Source organism: Rhinatrema bivittatum, chromosome 8 (genome assembly GCF_901001135.1).
Source record: "Rhinatrema bivittatum chromosome 8, aRhiBiv1.1, whole genome shotgun sequence".
In the NCBI taxonomy this organism is placed as follows: domain Eukaryota; kingdom Metazoa; phylum Chordata; class Amphibia; order Gymnophiona; family Rhinatrematidae; genus Rhinatrema; species Rhinatrema bivittatum.
In genome coordinates, this window is record NC_042622.1 from 30,287,356 (window position 1) to 30,311,561 (window position 24,206).

General features: G+C 44.1%; 1 protein-coding gene across 3 annotated transcripts in view; it reads right to left on the minus strand.

Moving 5' to 3' along the window:
* SLC9A8 (solute carrier family 9 member A8) overlaps positions 1–24,206 on the minus strand; it is a 220,172-nt gene that overhangs the window by 192,954 nt on the left and 3,012 nt on the right. For all 3 annotated transcript variants that reach the window (XM_029612295.1, XM_029612294.1, XM_029612296.1), the window contains one exon: positions 18,158–18,238. In XM_029612295.1, coding sequence (XP_029468155.1) covers positions 18,158–18,238 — 81 coding nt within the window. The remainder of the gene's footprint in view (positions 1–18,157; positions 18,239–24,206) is intronic.

Sequence of the window (24,206 nt, forward strand, 5' to 3'; positions counted from 1 at the left end):
GTCTGTATTTTAATATCCGCTATAACTACCTCGACCACCATGATTTGATGAAGGTCCTGGGGTGGGGGGGGGGGGGGGGTTGTTAGGCCCAAGGGAAGCGCCTAGGACTGGTAATGGTGACTCAGTATCGCAAAACGCAGGAAGTACTGATGATTCTGATGAACTGGGATGTGAAGATAGGCTTCGAAAAGGTCCAGAGATGTTAAGAACTCTCCTGGTTGTACTGCCATAACGGGGCACAGGGTTTCCTTGCAGAAATGTGGCATCCGTAGATGACGGTTGACGTTCTTGAGAACCAAGATGGGTCGGAATGACCCTTCCCTTCTTGGAAACGATAAACTAGATGGAATAGCGCCCAGTAGTTTGCTGGGGCGTGGGCACCGGAGTTATTACCTTCAGACTGAGTAGTCTTGTTAATGTGGTTTTACTGCCAGTCTCTTGAGTGGGAGTGGCAGGGTGATCTTATCACTTTGTCTCGATGGATGCAGCGAAATTCCAGAGAGTACCCCTCTCGAATGATATTTAGGACCCATTTGTCCGACATTATATCGACCCATCTTTGGTAGAAGAGGGCAAGTTGACCCCCTATGGCTTCTTCCTGTGGATGGGCCGGTCTCTTCTCATGTGGGGTACGGCTGGAGCCTGTCTCCCAGTCCTGCTTCCCTCATGGTGTGTCTGCTCCGGGAGGATTGGTTCCTTCTGGAGGGGGCGAGGTACCTGGGACTGCGTTCCTGTAGGGTCTAAAGCGCTGTGAACTTCTGCCCTAGATCCTTCTGGGGGAGGAATGCTAGGGTCTTTTACCTCTATTTTCCAATAGTCGGGGCACTGGAGATTCGCCCCATTTGTTGGCCAAATTATCCAAAACGCTCCCGAACAAGAGAGATCCTTTAAGGGGAATCTCGTGAGATTTGCTTTAGATGTCGCGTCCACATATCAATTTCGTAGCCATAGTTGTCTTCTGGCTGCTACTACCGAGGCACCGCCTCTGGCTGGGGTGCGCACTAGGTCTGAGCTTGCGTCAGTGAGGAAGGATGCCGCAGATTCCATCGGGTTAATGTGAATCAGTTATTTACTCTTTCGGATAATAGAAAGACTAGGTGGGAGCTGCTCCTTATCTTTCTGCTAGAAAGTGTTTCCTCCATTACTGATGCTGCCGAAACGGAAAGGGAAGGTGAGGGTATTCCCCTCTATTCCCACTCAACTTTCAGAGCAGGCTCTGATAACGACCTTCCTGTCTCAGGGAACTGTTAATTTTGGGGCGGTGTTTACAGCTGTGAACACGCCTGGAGGACAGGCATCTTCGCATGGGACGGAGGTTTCCCTCAGTCCCACAGACGTTCGACCGCTGACAGACAGAGGAACTTCGACCCCTGAAGCCCTGCAGAAGTCGCAGACTGATGATGTCAGCAGCACAAGTCTGCAGACGGCTTCGTCAGAGGCAGCGATTCAACCAGGAAGCAGAGAAGCTATAACTCTCACTGGTTCTACAGTTTCAGCTCACTCTGGAATTAACCCCTTAACATCGGGGGAATGACCTGAGGTTCCAGTAAGACTGGCTGTCGTAACTCTTGAATCCCTGTGGGAGCTGACTGCTGGTTTATCGATGGCTGTTAAGGAATGCAATAGTAAGTTGGATTCATTTATGTTGCAAGTGAATCAAAAAACACTAATGCAAGATAATACCCTATCATCGATTCAGACAGCGGTTGCTAAAGCAGAAACAGATATTTCACATATAAAAAATTTCAATGTGGCAACCATAAAAGATAGGGCAGCTCTCTCTCGTCGATTGGAAATGATTGAGAATTGGAACAGTTGCCTGAATTTGACGTTACTAAACTTTCCACGAGTAATGGGAGAACTTCCGATTGTTACTTTCAAAATATACCTTGCTGAGACATTGGAATTGACTGAACTGCAATTTCCTTTGATTAATAAGGTTTATTTTTTGCCTCCTAATAATGCTTTAAATCGCAGAAATGAGTCGGCTGTTCCCCCCACTGATTTTCAAAATTTAACCACATTTTTGGAATCTTCTGCCATAGAAATAATAGATTTTTCTACATTGATGGTTTCCTTAATAAGAGAACAAGATATAAGTAAACTAATGTCCTCTTACTTTAAACATTTAAATTCTGTTTTTCATGGTAGTAAGGTCTGAATGTTTCCTGATATATCTAAGATTACTCAGGAGAAACTAAAGGTTTTTTGTCTATGAGACAGGAGGCTCTCTCTTTGGGGGCCACATTTGTATTAAAGGTATCCCTGTAAGTGTATTTTAAAGAGAGAGGGTGATTCCTTTATATTCTTTTCCCCTGAACAACTGAGAACTTACTTGGATTCTTTTTCAGAACAAGAAGCGCCATAGGGACCCAGGATAGTAAGGAAGAAACAGCTTTGTTAGCAGGATAAGCTTGATTTTTGATACATTTCCTAAAATACTCCTTCCAATTTCTGTCCCCTAATGTTCATAATGTATTGAGATTTGGTTAACCCATTAGATGATTGCTGAACAGTAATTATTTTTGCGTTGTACAAGTGGTTTCTAATGTGGATTAACATGTTTCCTAAATGCTTTAAAACAGTGGTCTCCAACCCTGTCCTGGGGGCCCACCAACCAGTCGGGTTTTCAGGATAGCCACAATGAATATGCAGGAGAGAAAATTTGCATGTCATGGAGCCAGTGCATGCAAATTTTCTGTCATGCATATTCATTGTGGCTATCCTGAAAACCCGGCTGGCTGGTGGGCCCCCAGGTCAAGGTTGGGGACCACTGCTTTAAAATACTGAATGTATTAGAAAAGTTATAAAGAAAGAATTAAAAAAAAAAAAAAAAGACAGACAGACAGACTAGGGGGCACTCCATGAAATTAGCATGTGGCACATTTAAAACTAATCGGAGTAAGTTCTTTTTCACTCAACGCACAATTAGACTCTGGATGTGGTTAGTGCAATTAGCATAGCTGTGTTTAAAAAAGTATTGGATAAGTTCCTGGAGGAGAAGTCCATTACCTGCTATTAAGTTGACTTAGAAAATAGCCACTGCTATTACTGGCATTAGTAGCATGGAATAGACTTAGTTTTTGGGTACTTGCCAGGTTCTTGTGGCCTAGTTTGGCCTCTGTTGGAAACAGGATGCTGGGCTTGATGGACCTTTGGTCTGACACAGTATAGGCATGTTCTTATGTGCTACCAGTGAGCAGCAGCTAGCAATCTGCAGTGTCATTGCTATTGCATTGAAGGCCTGCTTAAGGATGGACTCCAATCGTCTGTCCTTCAGGGCCGCTCCTCCCTTAATGGCAATCGTTGCTCACTTTGAGACTGCACAGGCCATAGCGTCCACTTTCAGGAACGCAGGCGCTCCTTGGCCGCAGGTTCCAGGGTATAGGGCTTCCAAGGGTTACTCCCCTCCTTTGAAGTTGGCCTCTGGGGCATTCCATTCCAGGTCAATCAGTTCCTGGATGGCTTCCAACATAGGACAGTAGCATTGAGGCCTTACGAGAGGGCACCAAGATAGAGTTTCTCTTTGGTTCCGCCATAGGGTCAGTGCCCGGAATGCCCCGCCACTTCATAGTCTGAGAAACAAGGGCTGGTAATTCATCCTTGTGGAAGAAGTGAAGCATGGTTTGGTATGGTTCCATCCCTGGAGGAATTTCTCCTTCTTCCAGGGAGTCACTCTCCTCACTGAGGTGTCTGGGCCTCTAATAGGGAAATTCTTGGTTAGGTGAGGTCTGTCTCGAGGCATCCGAGTAGTGCCGGGAGGATCTTGTGCTCCCGGCCTGGGTTGAGCCTGGTGCGCAGTGGAGGCTGTTCGCAGTCCTTTGAAGAATTCCACCCAAGAGGAGGTCCCTGGGTCTATGATGATCCCAGGGGAGGGGTGGAATTATGCCCCAGAGGTGTCCTCCTGTGGGGAGGTTGTGCTGAGATACGTAGGTCTGGGGATCAACCCTCAATAGTTTCGGACCCCTCCGACAGCGGGGGTCCTTTCCCCCTGGGTTCTTCACACTGTGGGCATAGACAGGACTTCAATTCAGTCTGCGCGGCTCTTATGTGGCAGGCTGTGCAGAGAGAGGGCCTTCTTAGACGCCAGTGCCATTGAATCTATGTCTAGGCGCACAAGTTTTACTGCGTGCGAGAATTTGTGCGCAGCCGTAGTTATGCGCTCGGCATTTGTGCACGGCCGGAGATATGTGCGGCCGTAGTTATGTGCGGCCAACTTGTGTGTGCAGCTTGGAAGTGCACTCGGCTCCAAGTTGTGTGCACCGCTCCGCGCACAGGTATGCGCACAACTCTATAGGGTGTGCACAAGTTATGCGCATAGGCCGCAAGAAGATCCTGCGTGTACCGCCGAGGGGGAGGGAAGATGGCGCCGACGACCACCGCGTGCAAGATGGCGCCCCCCCCTTAAGGGTCTCCATGTGTGTGGACCCTTGGACTGGATCGGGGTCTAACCTAACCAAGGCTTCTCAACCCGATTGGAGTTCCCTCTTTAACTCGCTGGAAGCAGAGTCGGTACGGCGATCCGAGTTCTGGAGACCGGAGACCTTAAAGTAAATGTTTCCTTCTTACCTGGTCTCGTCGCTTACCGGGTGTGTATCGGATGGTCTCCAGCTGCGGGGGGAGAGGGTTTTACCTTCACCGCCATGCTCGGATGCGCACCCGCTGCCTTTCAGCCACTCTGGGGGCTAAGCCCACGCTGGGACCAAGGCCTCTGAGGGATATCGGCAATCACCTCAGGCATTCTCGACTGGGGAGGGACCTTTAGGTTTCACCGCAGGAGAGTGGGGCTCGATCTTAAAAGGTACATTTCTTTCTTTTTGCTGTAGATTTCTTTTCTTTTTGCTGTAATTGTTAACACTATTCTAGTGTGGAATAATGTCTGCATCTGCTATGGGAGACGGAGAAATACTGAAGAGCTGAGCATGCTCATGGGTATATGTAGGCCGACGTCAGCTTTGAAATCTGAATCAATTTCCCATCTACTATCTGGAGTACCCTATACCCATTGGTCCTGAGTCCATCTGGCTACACACTGGGAAACATGCTGTTCAAAATGACAAAACCTAACTCTATATCAGCACTAAAGTCTTGATATTCCTAGTTCTACCCTACTTGGCTCACTGAATCTTATGTTCTGCCCATGTGCACTTTAGCAGGACAGAAAAATGAATAAAAATCAACATGGCTTACAATGGTTAATCCTTCTTTACATAATCCACCTGCAAAGCTTCAGGTAGAGGAATGGCTACAAGTTTAGTGATTTGCTACTGCAAGCCCTTGTGCATTACAGATAAGGTCGTTCCTTCACTTGCCCAGATCAAGATTCCAAAGTTTGTATGATAAAAGGCAGCTAAAGCAGTAAGTAAGCAACCGCAAACAAAAAGCACTGTTTAGGAACCTTTTCTGTTGATATGAAAGTGGTAAGGTGTCAATTTCAATTATGTGATTAACATGACTCAATTATGTGCAAGTGAATGCATGTACTTTCAGAGTGAAGAAACAGGAATGAAATTTCCTACAATAGTTAGGAACTGCATAAAACTCATGCACATGGATTTTCCAGCAGCTTTCTCAGCCCAGTCCTACTGAAAGTGACCTCAGAGACGATGTGCCTCTTCAGTGATGGGGGTGTTCCCCGTGGCTCCACGCTTCTACGCTGCCGCTTCCTGTGGGCGGGAGGGGAGAGGGTATTCCCCGTGGCCCCGCTATGACACTTCCCCTCAGTGAGCAGGCAAGTATTTTTCAATCTCTGGCTATGTATACAGGGGAGTTCCATGAACATTTAAATCAAAAAAGCATCATCTGCTGAATAAGGCCAACAGGTTTGCTGGCTCATATTCAGAAACGGCGATATCAGGGAATTCAGCGCAAAAGGGGCACCCGAGAGCAGGACTATAACAGAGTAAAAGATGGAATAAAACATGGCAGCATGAAGAAAAACAAAGAAGTCATATCACTGCATTATTCTCCCCGCTTCACAAAACACGAAGGCATCTCTGGGCCTCAGTCTACATTGCTACAGAGCAGATTTTCAAAGGGTCCAGCTTCCTAACTTCAAGAGTTGGGTAGACAGATTCAGCATTTTGAAAATCTGCCCTGTTGCATTATCAAGTGGATGGTCCTAAGGGTGTGACTGAATCAGGGAGGTATAAACTAATTTGCCAGCTAGGGCAAATTTTCAGGACTAGCTGGCTAGAGAGTGGCTGAAAGCTAGCTTAAAAGCTTAGCAGCCTTCTGAATATCGGCCCCTAAGCCCAGCGCAACTTTCCCCCCCTGGGGGATAATGTCAGCAACCTTCCGAGGATTCAGCCAAAGAAACCATGGAGTTAAAGGCCAAGCGCTACTTTTAGTAAAGATATTCCCCACAGAGAAAAACAACAGAATCCCTCAAATAAATTTAGCCCTGCAACTACAGGAAAAAAAAACAGTACTGGCCACCAGAGCCTGTCAATTTAGATCTACTGCTGACCAAACATAAAAACTGATAGCCTCAACCACACCTAAGTTCAAACGTGGGCCATGGGCCTAACAAGCAAATCACATCCTGATCCTTATACGTGGGTTTGTTTCTGCATGATGACTCACATTACCTATTTGTAAATGGGTTTGGCAGTAAAAGTAATGGAAGTATCAAGCATTCTTGGAAGCCAGGTCACCCTACATCAAATAAGAAAAATAAATTGCCTTCTTTAGTCCTTGAAAGATTTATAAGCACTTCCTTTCAGGATAACTGATAACATTTCACTCAGCTGCAACTATCAAATGAAACCGAGAAAAAAGAAATCACGCGGATAACCTACGATTGATTTTTTTTACTCGTGCAATGTAACAGAAAGTCTAAAGCCTCAATTTTTCATGCCAGAGAGCTCTTTATGACACACAAATCATTCTATTCAAGGTTTCTGGAAGTCAGCAGGAACACACTGAACAACATTTATCAGGAATGACGTACTACACCGTTGCCAGAGGATGTGGTCAAGGTAACCAACATCAAGTGGGGCTGAAAAGAGAGCTGGACAAGTTCCTGAAGGAAAAGTCCATTAACAGTTATTAGCCGGGTAGATTTGGGAAAAGCCGGCGCTTATCCCTAGGAGTGAGATGCAAGAAACAGATCAACTGTTGGGGGATCTGCTGGGTATTTGTGATGCGGACTGGCCACTGTGGGAGACAGGATGCTGGGCTCGATGGACCTTGGCCTGACCCGGCATGGCACTGCTTATATGTTCTTGCACTTATAGACCAACGACACATTTCAGTTCTCTCCTCTTATTTCAGGACAGTAAGGGAAAGCCGATTCAATTAAGACCGAATAAATGAATGATGATACGACGCACGCACGCTTATGAACACACGATGCTCCCAATCAGACTCTTTTCCAGAAACAGGGACTAGCAGGGTGAGAACTACAAGCAGAACTTCCTGCTCGCTACAAAACTTAATGTATGCAGCAAATGTAAGAGAGGAAGTGGAATACAAGAAATAAGTGTTTCATCTGTTCATTTTTATGAATGGTACCAGGGAGATTTAAAAAAAAAAAAAAAAAAAAGGAAGCCTGCAGGCAGAAGTGTGTTGAGGGACAAGACAGACTGTAGCACTTTCTGGGAACATAATCCATTATGCATTCAGGACCAATCGTGTTTCACCATTGCATTCCATCTGCTTAGAAACAGAGTAAGACAGTAAATGATGGCAGAAGAAGAAAAATGGCCCTCCAGTCTGCCCAGCGAGATTTTTCAGGGTTGTAACAGCAGCTCCGAGTGGGTTACCCCCATGCCTTCTGTTTGGGTTTCTCACTTTCTCTCCACGCAGGTTGCCCCAAGTGCTCTATTACCATCCTAGAGATATTTTTGCTTTTAACCCGGGCCTTCTTGAATTCCGGTACTGCTTATTTTCTCCACCTCCTGCAGTAAGAGGGCATTCCAGGTATTCACCAGAATATTTACATCCGTACGTGTATCTCTCTTCTGCCATTGCTCCCAAGTCATAGCATGGCCCCTAGTTCCAGAACTTAACTTTACACTGAAAAAATGTTTACCTCTTCTACATTACCGATACCCTCCAGGTATTTAAAAGTTAAGGATATTTAAATTTATAATCAATGACATTACACAAGGTACGAAAGAAAGAATGACCAATAAAGGTCTTATATGGAGAAATTATGCAAAATTTGGTGCCTAGGTGCAAATTCTGCAGGCAGTGTTTACCCACAAGGTTTGCAGCATAATGAAAGCTCTGGCTTCCTGCCCAACAAAAAGTTACCCCTAGAGATTTGCGCCCACTTTCTTTGCAGGTAATTTACTTTGCCAGAATCCTACGTTCTTCTCTCCACCCTAGAGATTGCTTCTATTCTCCACGAATAAAAGGAAGCGCCCCACAGGCTGGACAACAGCCAACACCCCCGTTTCCAGGGGTAAGATGCTTTTTTTTTACCCATGAAAAGGGCTTGCAATATTGCCTTCATAACGTACATTAAAAAGCAAAGTCCACACTCGGCATGTGAAAACAGGAAGAAATAAAAAATACGATGCCATGATTATTCTTGACAGCATAAAAGTAAATTAAGATATGTGAACGTGTTTGAGCAATGGCGGGGCATCTTACAGAATGGCCAGTACCATCACAAGGTGCTCTAACCTCCCGGAGATTTCAGCTGAACTGGCCCCGTTCATCTTCAGGAAGACAAAAGAAACGGGGATTCTAAATGTTGAGGCATGGAGCGTGAGCAGAGAGTCATGTGATGCTCTACTATGGGGCAGATGTTCGAATGAAACTGGATGGGCTGCTCTAAAGTTATTAGGTGTGTGGGGGAGACACTTATAGGGGCTGAGAGCTGGAAACACAGACGTGATGATTTTATAAGGCCAGTTTCCCCAGAGGACGCAAGGCAAAACCGATTTTGAACTTGCTTTAAAAAGTGTTTTGTTTTTAAAGGGTCTATCAAGTACTGAGAAGAAAGCAAAATATACAAATTTGTACCTTCAACAGCTTTTTCCATTTCCAGCAGTTCTCAAGTACTATCCAGAACTCAGAGAGGAGTAAAGAAGCAAGACACACCAAAAAAACCCCCAAAAAACAAAAAACTTACAAGCACATTAACTAAATGTTTTCTTCTATTTCCAAAGGATTTACAGTACTTTCCATGCACTATATCAATATAAGCAGCTTTTAGTCACTTGTGGAAATGCTGCCTTCAGTGGTACAGATGTTCTAAGACATTTGGGAACAGTCTTTCAGTCATCACACCAAGACAGAGATATAGAAACAATGTAAGTACATATAATAAACTTAAGGTTTCTCTATTTCATGTGCTCAGCTTTTAGACTGATTTGCTCATTGTATTCTAGCACACCTTTGATCTACACCAAGCTACTGCTAATATTTCTAAGTGTGCAGTTTTTATGGCTCAAAGATATTCAACTGCATAAAAAGAAATCAGACAGAAATTCTGTAGTGATTTTACAACCCAGTCTATTAAACTTCGGTTCCAGACAGATGGTCTCCGATATCACAGGATGAAATCAGACAAGCAACCCCAACTGTACGGGAAAGAAATTCCACCTTTCATGCCAACTCTTAAGGCATCAACAATAAAAGGAAACATCAAACACACACATCAGTCTAGCATTTGAGATTTTGCTTTAAATTCGCAAACGTGGTATTGGCTCCATAAAAAAAGAAAAAAATAAATCCCAAAAGAACATATTCTATTTTTGGTTGGGCCTCCATTAGATGCAACACACTCCACAGCCGCCTCTGTTCCCAACCACTGGAAACAAGCTTGTAGACTTTTTAGCATATTTTGTGTCTAGGGTGTGACCTTCTAGGAATCCTTTTATACTTCAGCTGTTAAGAAGTCACACAAAGTTCCTGATTCAGAGAAATTCTTTTCAAAATTAATCCCAGGAAACACGAAGGCAAACAAGTTAGCAAGAAGGTGCACCCAGAACTAAAAAGAACCTATTTTCTGGTCTACACACACATACCCGGAGCAAGAGACACCCTTGTTAAAATCCTATGGTCCCAACGTCTCCCGAGTATCAGATGTGAACAGGGGACCCACGCTGTGATTTCAGAAGCCTTCGTTTCCTCCAGAAAGTAAGACAGCGACGCTACGTAAATATTTTTACTAAAAATATTTCCTTAACCAGAGAGAGAGTCAGTACTACCAGATATTTCTGCTCAGGAATGAGACTCTGGAATTTAAGGGGCTCTCTCGCTTCACAAAAATATTTATTCCAAAATAAACCTTTCCAATTATATTCTCCTATGGAAAACAGAGTGAAATCAGAAAGCATGTGACAGACTTCCAGATTCCTGCTCTGCAATGAAAGCAAAAGGTTTAACCAACTATAAAACCAGCAAAAGTTAGTATAAAATGATAAAGGTTATCTATGAGCTGTAATGATTTATTTATAAATGTAATTCCTTCTATACATTCCAGCAAGCTCCTTTGTACTAGAACCAGCTAGCACCAATATTTGCTTCTCATTATGTCCCGTTTTCCACTGTTGCTTAAATTCCTCCCTTTCTGCAAAAAATAAAATAAAATACTGAACAGAGGCTCAATATTCATTAATTTTTTTTTTGTCAGTTTGCACCATGATAAAATGGCTGAGGAAAAGCGAGCATTCTGATTTGTCAGGCAGCAGCATGTGACTGTGCACGGATGTCCTTTAACAAAGAATCAGCACATTAAGAAACACTCGTCAATGACCAGGCAATTTTATCAGTATCTGACAGGCTTTAACCACTTTCCTAGATGTTTGCTGTCTTTGGCCTCATCCCTCACAATACCCACATGCATGTGGCCTATAATGCAGTGCTTCCCAGCCCTCTCCTGGAGGCAAGTCTAACCAGTCAGGTTTTCAGGATTGACACAATGAATATGCATAAGAGATATGCTTACATTGTAGACACGGTATGCATATCGATCTCATGCATATTCATTATGGCTATTCTGAAAACCTGACTGGCTACATGTGCCTTCGGGAGAGGGTTGGGAAACCGCTTTAATGTACATATCCTGTCATGAGTTCATGCCCACTTTCTGCCATCTTTTTTTAAACTCTGAATTTAAAGCAACATTATGAAGGGCTCAATGGAAAAAAAATAATACCAATGACAGTATATCAAAAGTAGGGTACAAACGAAGGCAAGAGCAAGTTTGCTTACCTGTAACCAGGGATCTCCAAGGACAGCACAATGAATTAGCCATTACGTGTTGGTGACATCATCAGACTGCACCGACACAGACCTAATTCTTAGAAATCAGTAAAGACTTTGAGTGTGCCTAGGAATTCCTGTGTGTTCACAATGCCTTGTGAGCCTCTCAGTTTCTTCCAGAGTTTACACTTTTGCAAGATAGTTAACTCACCAGCGAGGCCAAGTCATTCTGCTGTTTGCAGAAAACACCATTTGCAGGTAAGCAAACTTACTTTCTCTGTCCAGAAGCAGGCATGAATTAGCCATTACACGTGGGGAGTCCCAAGCTGAGGGTTGCAGTGCAAAGCAACTACGAGCCTGTGCCTGCTTGTTCCTTTAGAACATGTCACCTGATTGTCTGAATCACTATTCTCTTGCCAGACAGCAGGGGAGAGATTGCTCTTAGCACACAACAAACAGCTTGGAGCCCCAGCAGACTGATCTGCAAATGGTTCTCCGCTACAGACCATGACCTCTGGGTCCATGCAGCCTCTGTGTGCACACGCCACCCCTTGTGTAGACAGGGCAACTTGATGTGTTGGAACATAGAGCAAGAGGCTCACTTAAAAACCTATGGATTTATTCACCGAAGGATGCCCTCATCTCGGGATCAGAGGTCATGAAGATCTGACGGGATAACTGCTGATAGAGCTGATCCCATTGGCTTTGGAGGGGCCACTGACAGCACTGCATGGGCAGACAAGCCAAGGAACTACATGCCCCACTGCAGACATATATCCTGGAAGTACCAGGACCAGTTTTGCTAGCACTTGGTTCCACTGTAGAAAAAAAGCCCATCTGGCCCATCCGAAATGTGGCTCTTTCAACTGGAAGAAGTGCCTTCTCCTTGACTAATTCTGTCCAGGATCCTATGAACTGAATCCTTTGAGATGAAGTTGGACTTGGAGAAGTTGACCAGGAAAGAAGTCGAATGTTTACTTCAAAGGACTCCAGAACTACTGCTTCTATTTTCTGTACCGAGAATCTATCAATGCCTCAATCTGGAACAAGAAGCTATGCCTTGGTGCTGCTGTGCCCACAGGGTCATCCTACCGTGATTGTAGTAGTTGGCAGAGTCATGATCTGGCCCCATGCTGGGACAGCACACCAAATGAGAAGCTGCGATGGACATCCAGCACCACTGACTGTGGTCTTCTTGGCCTTGGATTTCTCCATTTCACTGTTTTGTTTTTTGGAGGAACTAAAAAGCTCAAGGCAGTGGCTTGGAAAAGCAAAACAAGGCAGAAATACTAGGCCAATAAAAAGAGACCAGACAACAAAAGAGAGGGGATACATCTGTGCAGTAGCTCAGAAGAAGCAAGACAGAGGCACATAAGGCAGCAAATGTGCAGGGATTCCCACACATGCTCCGAAAAGTCTTTGCTGAGTTCTGAGAGTCGGGTCTCTGTCTGTGCTGTCAGATCACATCACCCACACATAATGGCTAATTCATGTCTGCTTGAGGATGGAGAACCTCAGTGACAATTTCATTATCTTGTGGTAAGGTTCATAGCAGACATATCACTTTCACCTCCATCTAGAGCAGTTTCCCAACCTTTTCAAGCCCAAAGCACACCTAAATTAACAAAAACATTGTGTGATGCACCAACCTCCATGGAGCAGGCATTGCAGACATGAAGAGGATACATATGGCCAGAAGAATAGCTAGGACAGCACTGAAAGATCTCCAGTCTCTCTTTGAAATTTTAAGATAAAGAGGGGGGGGGGGCGGAGAGGGGCCAAGACAGGCATGATCCCACACTAAGGACGAGAAAGCAGAAGTAGTCAGTGTAGCACAGGTAGCCAGCTCAGTTATTTACCTAATCTGCCGTATGTGGCTGCCAGTGCTCCTCCACTGCTGCTGCTCCTAACACTCAGAATAAGTCACATCTAGTGCTCACTGCGTGTTCTGCCTGTCTCACAAAGCCTAGGGGTAAGACAGAGGCTGGAAGGACTCAAAGGAGGAAGCTCAGAAGGTGAAGATGACTGTGCCAAACAAAGCGGGGCTCTGCTATCCATACTCTGCATGGTGCTTATTAAATTTCCATACTCCAGGGCACATGCTGAGGCTAGGAAGGGAAGGCATATGTGACTATACATGTTCTAAGAAAGGAGCTTCTACATATTTAAAAACCATTGCTCTCATGTCTCTTGTTGCTGTGAGGTCCTGAGAGCAGAGCCCAAGTGCTGGTCTGGATCAGAGAATCAGGCAGTGGTGACTTTTCTGTGGCGCACCTGATCAGCAATGAAGGCACCCTGCTGGGGAAACACTGATCTAGAGGTTAGCTGCAGTCTTTCCTCTGAGACAGACAAAATACAGTAAGCGCAAAATGCTCTGGAAAGAAGATCAGAGTCCCATAGGTAAGCCAAGGATTTTCCTTAGCAAAGCCACGTGAGGACCACGACGTCCCCAACTCAAATTAACTAATGCTTATTTTATTTAAATATCAGTTTGACAATATACTGACTGGTACAAACATATGCAAAGCATGATGCATTCTTAGCTGCCACGTTACAGTCACGTGAAATCACACTGGCAAGCTTCTTTATCGCTCTACATCTTGCATTTCTGTCACCACGGAGATTCATTAAAACTAACAACCACGTATGAGCACAGATTTTAAGACAGTAACATCTGCTCATATTACATCAGAACCAGATTTTCTGTTGCCAAACTCTGTAGATGCCATCAAGAATACAGTTAACAAATAATGAGGATCATATTCAAATTATTTGTCCGGGTAACTTCGGATGTTACTGGGACAAGTCTTTGATTTCAAAAATGTATCCCAGTTCTCCATTAACATTTTGTCCAGGTAACTCATTACCACATAAAATTTAGCTGCGGGAAAAAAAAAGGGCAGTGATGTAGTATTCCAAGGGTGGAGCTTAACTTTAGCACTATCCAGATAAAGTAATCCCGGAAAGTCTGGTAAAACACCAGAGGGCTGTTCTAAAGACACCTGGATAACTTTATCTAGGTAACTTTGTCTTTAGTTGGGTAAATTCAGCAGAACGTGTATAGCCAGTTGTGTTCTGCTGAATATCAGAGCAAAGTTATTCAGGTAAGAACATAAGAAATTGCCATGCTGGGTCAGACCAAGGGTCCATCAAGCCCAGCATCCTGTTTCCAACAGAGGCCAAAACCAGGCCACAAGAACCTGGCAATTACTCAAACACTAAGAAGATCCCATGCTACTAATGCAATTAATAGCAGTGGCTATTCCTCAAGTAAAATTGATTAATAGCAGTTAATGGACTTTTCCTCCAAGAACTTATCCAAACCTTTTTTGAACCCAGCCACACTATTTATTTATTTATTTTTAATTTCTTATATACAATACATATTGCACCGGTTTACATGGAACTAAACAATCACCTCATGGGTGAAATACATTAAAACAAGTTAACAGGAAAACGTTTTGGGGATGTTCATAAACAGGCATCCTCTGGCAACAAATTCCAGAGCTTTATTGTGCATTGAGTGAAAAAGAATTTTCTCCGATTAGTCTTAAATGTGCTACTTGCTAACTTCATGGAATGCCCCCCTAGTCCTTCTATTATTCGAAAGTGTAAATAACCGAGTCACATCTACTCGTTCAAGACCTCTCATGATCTTAAAGACCTCTATCATATCCTCCCTCAGCAATCTCTTCTCCAAGCTTAACAGCCCTAACCTCTTCAGCCTTTCCTCATAGGGGAGCTGTTCCATCCCCTTTATCATTTTGGTAGCCCTTCTCTGTACCTTCTCCATCGCAGCTATAACTTTTTTGGGATGCGGTGACCAGAATTGTACACAGTATTCAAGGTGCGGTCTCACCATGGAGAGATACAGAGGCATTATGACATTTTCCTTTCTATTAACCATTCCCTTCCTAATAATTCCTAACATTCTATTTGCTTTTTTGACTGCTGCAGCACACTGAGCCGACGATTTTAAAGTATTATCCACTATGATGCCTAGATCTTTTTCCTGGGTGGCAGCTCCTAATATGGAACCTAACATCGTGTAACTATAGCAAGGGTTATTTTTCCCTATATGTAACACCTAGCACTTGTCCACATTAAATTTCATCTGCCATTTGGATGCCCAATCTTCCAGTCTTGCAAGGCCCTCCTGTAATGTATCACAGTCTGCTTGTGATTTAACTACTCTGAATAATTTTGTATCATCCACAAATTTGATAACCTCACTCGTCATACTCCTTTCCAGATCATTTATAAATATATTGAAAAGCACCGGTCCAAGTACAGATCCCTGAGGCACTCCACTGTTTACCTTTTCCACTGAGAAAACTGACCATTTAATCCTGTTTCTTGTCTTTTAACCAGTTTGTAATCCACGAAAGGACATCGCCTCCTATCCCATGACATTTTAGTTTTCGTAGAAGCCTCTCATGAGGGACTTTGTCAAATGCCTTCCGAAAATCCAAATACACTACATCTACTGGTTCACCTTTATCCGCATTTTATTAACCCCTTTAAAAAAATGAAGCAGATTTGTTAGGCAAGACTTCCCTTGGGTAAATCCATTTTGACTGTGTTCCATTAAATCATGTCTTTCTATATGCACTTTACGATTTTGATCTTGAGAATAGTTTCCACTATTTTTCCCGGCACTGAAGTCAGGCTCACTGGTCTATAGTTACCCGGATCGCCCCTGGAGCCTTTTTTAAATATTGGGGTTATATTGGCCACCTTCCAGTCTTCAGGTACAATGGATGATTTTAATTATAGGTTACAAATTTTAACTAATAGATCAGAAATTTCATTTTTGAGTTCCTTCAGAACCCTAGGATGCAAACCATCCGGTCCAGGTGATTTGCTACTCTTTAGTTTGTCAATCTGGCCTACTACATCTTCCAGGTTCACAGTGATTTCGTTCAGTTTGTCTGACTCATCACCCCTGAAAACCATCTCCGGAACTGGTATCTCCCCAACATCCTCATTAGTAAACACGGAGGCAAAGAATTCATTTAGTCTTTCTGCAATGGCCTTATCTTCCCTAAGAGCCCCTTTAACCCCTCGGTCATCTAACTGTTCAATCAACTCCCTCACAGGTTTCTTGCTTTGGATATATTTTAAAAAGTTTTTATTACGAGTTTTTGCCTCTATGGCCAACTTCATTTCAAATTCTCTCTTCGCCTGTCTTATCAATGTTTACACTTACCTTGACAATGCTTATGTTTTATCCTATTTTCTTCAGATGGATCCTTCTTCCAATTTTTGAAGGATGTATTTTTGGCTAAAATAGCCTCTTTCACCTCACCTTTTAACAATGACGGTAATCGTTTTGCCTTCCTTCCACCTTTCTTAATGCGCGAAATACATATGGACTGCGCCTCTAGTATTGTAATTTTAAACAATTTCCAAGCCTGTTGAACACTTTTAATCTTTGCAGCTGCACCTTTCAGTTTTTTTCTAACTATTTTCCTCATTTTATCAAAGTTTCCCTTTTTAAAATTCAGTGTTAGAGCTGCAGATTTACTTATTCTCCCCCTTCCAGTTATTAGTTTAAATTTGATCATGTTATGATCACTGTTGCCAAGTGGCCCCACCACCGTTACTTCTCTCACCAAATCTTGCATTCCACTAAGAATTAAATCTAAAATAGCTCCCTCTCTTGTCGGTTTCTGAACCAATTGCTCCATGAAGCAATCATTTATTACATCCAGGAACTTTATGTCTCTAGCAAGTCCTAATGTTACATTTACCCAGTCAATATTGGGGTAATTGAAATCTATAACAAAAGAAGTCAGTACAGTAACCCAATCGGTAAACTGTAAAAAACAAGGGCAACCGAATGAAATTTAAATTATAGCCTAAGTGACGGTGTCATCAAGCCAGACGTTGTGATTTTAACCAAATCCCAACCGGTCTTCTAATCATTCACCATCACTGTAAAAATTTAAATTTATTAATTGAAAACATTTTTTAATTTATTAATATATTAATAACAAAAAATTAAAAAAAACATATTTTTTCAATTAATAAATTTAAATTTTTACAGTGATGGTGAATGATTAGAAGACCGGTTGGGATTTGGTTAAAATCACAACATCTGGCTTGATGACATCGTCACTTAGGCTATAATTTAAATTTCATTCGGTTGACCTTGGGTTTTTTTTTTTACAGGTAATTGAAATCTCCCATTATTATTGCACTGCCAAATTGGTTTGCTTCCCTGATTTCTCTTAGCATTTCATCTGTCTGACCATTTTGTCCAGGTGGACGGTAGTATACTCCTATCACTATACTCTTACCCAACACATATGGGATTTCTACCCATATAGATTCTACTGAGCATTTACTCGTATGATCTTTACCCTGTTGGACTCTATACCCTCCCGGACAAAAAGGTCCACACACCCACCAAGTTGATCCTCCCTATCATTGCGATATAATTTGTACCCTGATATAGCACTGTCCCATTGGTTATCCTCCTTCCACCAAGTCTCTGTGATGCCAATTATGTCAATCTCATCATTTGCTGCTATACACTCTAACTCTCCCATCTTACTTCTTAGACTTCTGGCACTGGCATACAGACATTTCAAAGTGTGGTTTTTGCTTGTTTTAAACAACCTGCTTTTCAGTTGTTTGGGATAATTTGGAAATCATTAGCTTTGGTGATTTTTTACATATAGGCATATGAACTATGTTTGCTTTTAATGGAACCTCTCTGTTGGGATGCCCTAACTCTCCTGTTTCATTAGTATCCTTTAAGGATACATTTCTCCAAACCATGCACTGCTGAGTGACTGTCGGCTTTCCCCCTTGTTCTAGTTTAAAAGCTGCTCTAAGCTTCAGCCGGATAACTTTCCTGCTCTCCGGTTCACTCAATATGGACCTTCTTCCAGGTTATCAATACACCCCCCCTCCATGCAGTACATCACAGCTTGCAGGTGTAAATACAAAACATCTCATCTAAATGGCAAGACGACTGGTTGCTTACCTAAGGAAACAACAGCCACACTTTCTGGCAGGAAATGCAGTCTGTATCTTATCAGTAAGTGCACCAATATGATGCATATAGCTGAGGAAAAAAATACAAATCAAATCTGTGTTAAATACTGTAGGCAGGATAAGTCTTCTTCAAAGCGTATGTAAAAATACTTTTCTAATAAACTGAAATATGGCGACTAAGGTACTGAATGGATGCAGTATAATTCAGTGTTCTGCCTATTTGGTTGATTTTTAATAAGCATTGCCTAAACATTATCTTTATTACACTATTATTGAAGCTCTGTTATATGTCACATTACACTTATACGCTGCCTTCCTCAAAAGAAAGTCTGGCCCAAAGCAGTTTACAACAAACAAAAATACTTCAATTAAAATACAATAATAATGAAACAAGGTAAAATATTTGAGAGAGTTTAATGCTAGTAGTGAAGATCTAAATATAGTGAAAGTCTGTAACCCCCACCCCTAAATCTGGCTACCAGATCACAGGCAAGGATTATGAGAGCAGCGATTCCCAGCCCTCTCCTGGAGGAACACCTAACCGGTCCGGTTTTTTTTGAGACAACCATCATGAATATGCATAAGAGCGAGCTGCATACAATGGAGATCCTGGAAAGCAGACTGGTTAGGTGGTACCTTCAGGAGAGGGTTGGGAATCATTGTATTGTAGAGTGCAAGAATACAAATTCCGTAAACCAGGAGAGACATGACAATCATTATTCCAGAGTTAAAATGTTCAACATTTTTGGAGATCTTAACTTCTTCATAAAAAAAGTTTGACAATTGTAAAAACGATTGTGTTGTGACCTATAATGGTTGGTATTTCTTTACAAGCTAAAGCAACAAACTTAGCAGCAACTCAACAAGGGCTATATCCAAAGGATGGACCACTTGTCTCAATTAGCATATTAATAAAATGTCAGAGGTCCACAAATTTCCAGCATTTTAGCATCTTTCAGTGTCCTGACATAATGGGAAAAACTAACACAGACTTTAAAAAGAGACATGCATCATCATTATGTCAGCACTACATTCACCCAGTGCATATTAAATATTTTAATCATACTACTCAATATTTAATAGGACAGTTTTCAAAAATTAGACAGGCAACTGATGTTCCAAAAACCTATGACTGATTCTGAAGTCCAATGAAAATAAAATGCAAAAGGGATCATGTTATGCCAATGGATGCCAAACCTTTCCTACTGATCCCACAGCCAAGCAGGATTTCAGGCTAGCCACAAGGAATTTAACATGTGATGCATGCACATATACAGAGTCTCCAATGTATACAAATTTAGCTGATGCGCACTGTGCATGTCTCCTATCACGTATATGCAGACACCATTTCAACTTTACCTCCCTCCCCTGGGGCTGAACCCTTAATAAAAAAAAAAATCAGTAGATAAATTAAACAATTGTCTCAAGGCAGCAAGCAAATAGATACAAAGTTTAAATAAAAAAAAAAATCACAAGCATTACAAGTTAACAAATTTAAAAATGAAGAATATTTTGCTAGATGTCACTAACCTGAAAGAATAAGTTGCTATCGCTTAAGATGGAGCACACTAAACATTTTTTTTTTTTAAGAAAAGGTATATCTAAAGACAGTCAAATATCTATTTGTTTTATATAACATTGATTATTGCAATGCCTTTCATACAAAGCTCCAGAAGAAAAGTCTCTACAAGCTTCAGACAATTTGGAACAAGGCAGCCTGGCTCACCTCAGGAGGTACTTATAGAAACAGAAATGACGGCAGAAGACGACCAGATGGCCCATCCAGTCTGCCCAGCAAGCTTTCACACTTATTTTTCTCATACTTATCTGTTACTCTTGGCCCTTATTGGTAACTTTTTGGTTCCAATTTCCTTCCCCCCTGCCATTGATGCAGAGAGCAGTGCTGGAGCCGCATCAAAGTAATGTATCTAACTTAATTGGTTAGGGGTAGTACCCGCCACAGTAAGCAAGCTACTCCCACTTTTTTGTTTACCCAGCCTGTGCAATTCAGTCCTTGTTGATTGTTGTCTGAATATAAATCACCTTTTCTTCATTCCCCTATGCTGTTGAAGCAGTGAGCTGCGCTGGATACGTATTCCAAGTGAAGCATCAGGCTTATTTGGTTTGGGGTAGTAACTGCCATAACAAGCAAGCTACTCCTCCGCTTATTTGTGAATACAAATCCTTTTTTCCACATTTTCTCTTGCCGTTGAAGCATAGAGCAATGTTGGAGTCGCATTAACCGTATGTGTGTTTATTGAATAATAGCATTAATCACCAGGTAGTAGCCATCATTTCCGCAAGCCACCCCCCATGCCTCTTCTCCTCATTCACTTCCTCTAGATTTTATGGATCCACAATGTTTATCCCATGCCCCTTTGAAATCCTTCACAGTTTTGGTGTTCACCAGGGCGTTCCAGGCGTCTACCACCCTCTCCGTGAAGAAATACTTCCTGACATTGGTTCTGAGTCTTCCTCCCTGGAGTTTTAAATCGTGACCCCCTGGTTCTGCTTATTTTTGTCTGATGGAAAAGGTTTGTCGTTGACTTTGGATCATTAAAACCTTTCAAGTACCTGAAAGTCTGTATCATATCACCCCTGCTCCTGTTTAGGTTCTTCATTCGCTGAAGACCATCCACCTTTTTGGTCGCCTTTCTCTGGACCGGGATAGCCTTACTCCCTTGCTCAGATGGTCTTCTTGTAGCCACCATTGGAGCTGGTTCCGCACCTCTTCTGGGAGCTGCAGGCGAACAGAGTAGTCCTAGGACATCAGGTTCCACTGTGACAGTAGGGAACACTGTAGCGGTCACATGTGAGCTCTTGCCCATGGGACCACTTCCAGGGTTGATGTCACGAGGCCGAGGACTTGGAGGTAGTCCCATACCTTGGGGCGAAGACTTGTTAGCAGGTTTCGCAATTGGTTAGTCAGTTTTCTTCTCCTCATAGAAGGAAGAATGACCTTGTCTTGTCTCGAACCGGACTCCCAGGTATTCTAGGGATTGGGAGGACTGTAGGCAGCTCTTTTTTGTGTTGACAACCCACCCGAGGTTCTCCAGTAGAGCCTTGACTCTGGTGGTCGCCTGATAACTTTCCTCTGCAGACTTTGCCCTTATCAGCCAATCGTCCAGATATGGGTGTACAAGAATTCCCTCTTTCCTCTGTGTCGCCACTACTACCACCATAATTTTGGTGAACATCTGAGGGGCTGTGGCGAGCCCAAAGGGTAGCACTCTGAACTGGTAGTGGTGGTCCAGGATCGCGAAGCACAGGAAGCGCTGATGCTCGTGATGGACCGGGATGTGCAAGTATGCTTCTAACAGTTCCAAGGATGTAAGGAATTCTCCCGGCTGTATCGTCCTTATGACTGAGTGCAGGGTTTCCAGGCGGAAGTGTGGTACCCTCAGGTAGCGGTTGACCGACTTGAAGTCCAGGATGGGCTGGAACGTTCCCTCTTTCTTGGGGACGATAAAATAGATGGAATAGTGGCCAGTATTTTGTTGTTGCATGGGCACCGGTGTTATGGCCTTTAGGGCGAGTAATTTAGCCAGTGTGGTTTCCACTGCCATCCTCTTGGAGGGTGCGTGGCAAGGAGATTTCACGAACTTGTCCGGAGGGATATTGTGGAAGTCCAGATAGTATCCCTCTCGAATGATAGTTAGGATCCACTTGTCCGCTGTTCTCTCAACCCATCTTTGGTAGAACAGGGCAATCCTGCCCCCTATGGCTTCTTCCTGTGGATGGTCGGCTGATTCTCATTGTGTGGTGCGGCTGGGGCCTGTGCCAGAGCCGGCTCCCCTCTTGTTGTGTTTGTTCCAAAAGGACTGGCCCCTGCCTGCGGGGTGAGGGGCTTGATATGTACTCTTGTAGGGTCTGAAACACTGTGATCCTCTGCCCCTAGGTAATCGGGGAGAGGGGTGTTGGCTTCTTTTGTTCTTGTCCTCCGGTAGCCGAGGTACTGGGGATTCACCCCATTTGTCCGCTAACTTCAATTCGCTTCCGAACAGGAGAGCTCCTTTAAAGGACATTCTCGTGAGTTTTGTCTTGGAGGTCGCGTCGGCTGACCAACTTCAGAGCCAAAGTTGCCTTCTGGCTGCCACTACGGATGAGACGCTCCTGGCTGAGGTGTGTACCAGGTCAGAGGTCGCATCCGGGAGGAAGGATACCGCTGGTTCTAGTGCTTTGCCAGGCATGGCGGCGTTCCTGGTCATGGATAAGCAGGCGCGTGTTACCACGGCAAAGCAGGCAGCAATCTGTAGTGACATAGCTGATATGTCGAATGACTGTTTAAGGATGGATTCCAGACATCTGTCCTGGGCATCCTTGAGTGCCGCTCCTCCTGCAACTGGGATGGTAGTACGCTTTGTGACCGAGCAGACCATGGCATCCACTTTGGGGAACACTAGTAGATCTTTGGCTGAGGGTTCCACTGGATATAGGGCTTCCAGGGCATCCCATTCCAAGTTGATCAGCTGTTGTACGGCTTGAAGCAAGGGGAAAAGGCGGGAGGCCTGACGGAGCCCTTCTAGGAGAGGGTTCGTCTTTGGTTCCTCTGTGGCACTTGTGCCTGGAATGGCGAGCTCCTTCAAGCTGAGAGCCATGAGATATTTATTTATTTTATTTATTATTTTGTTATACCGAGTTTCATGGCCAATGTGTGTAAGGTAGAGAGTAACATAGTAAACAATATTCCCAATTCAAACTTCAAATACAGAAAACAATATTATGGCTATATGGAGATATGGTATCTCGTCTTTGGAGAAGAAACGCCTCATGGTTCGGTAAGGTTCCGTTCCTGGAGGCATTTCCCCTTCCTTCAGAGAGTCTTGATCCTTGTCTGAGGTGTCCGTGTCCCCTATGGTGAGGCTTTTGGCCAGGGGGGGGGTGGGGGGGGGGGGGGGGAGCACGTCACTGGAAGACCTGGAGGGCCCTGGGAGGCAAGGGCCGTCTGGTGGTGGATGTGTTTGTGCCATCGGTGGCGGTTGCATGTGGACAAAGGTGTGTAGACCCTTAAAGAATTCTACCCAGGAGAACGATCCTGGGTCTAGATTAAAGGCCGCTGTGTTCCCCAGGGACCCCATTTGGGGGAGGGTCGTGCTGGGGATAGAGAGGTCCGGGGTACTATTGGTGGATCTGGATTCCTGTACTGGCTGGAGAGGGCCTTGTCCGGGTTCTCCCAGGGCCTCCTCGCACTGTAGACACAGAGCTGTGGCCTCCTTGTACTGCGCGCCGCTCTTATGTTGCAGGCTGGGCAGAGGGCTTGTGCCTTGGTTTTCTGGCCGGTGGTGCCATGGTTTTGTTCGTGAAGGTCGTTGAAACCCCGGTCTGTGCGTTTAATGTGCGAACCGGGAGGCTTAGCTATGCGCGCCGGGATTTGTGCTCACTGAGATGTGGGCACCGCTGTGCGCACGGCCTTAACTTGTGTGCCCGGCTACGCTGTGCACGTAGCGCCCGGCAAGTAATTTGTCCGCCTGGCTCGTCCCTGTGCACTCAGTTCAGTTAGGTGGACAGAGCGGCGAAATGGCGTTGGCGACCACGCGAGCAAGATGGCGACCACCCCAGAGGGTCTCCACATGGGAGGACCCTCGTATCAATCGGGGTGTAGCCCTGCCTGGGCTGATCATCCCGATGGTACAGATGCCGGTAGGCAATCTGTGCGGCTATCCAAGCCTCAGAGACGGGAGACTTAGAAAAAGTTTTCTACCTTACCTTGTCTCGGCATTTCCCAGGTTTCGTTCCGGGTGGGCTCCGGCGGGAGAGGGAAGAACCTTCACCGCCGCGCTCGATATTGCACCTGCTGCCTCTCAGCCACTCCCGTTGCCAGGGGCTAAGTCCACACCAGGAACCAGCTGCCGGACCGAGGCCTACCTCTGAGGGATCTCGGAAATCACCTCAGGAAATCTCATCTGGAGGAGGGATCCTTAGGTATCACCGCAGGAGAGCGGGGCTCGTCTGGAGAGGTAAGATTTCTTCTTTGTTTTTAATTCCCGAACTGCTATGGAGATGGAATTTGTATTTAATTCCCGAACTGCTATGGAGAT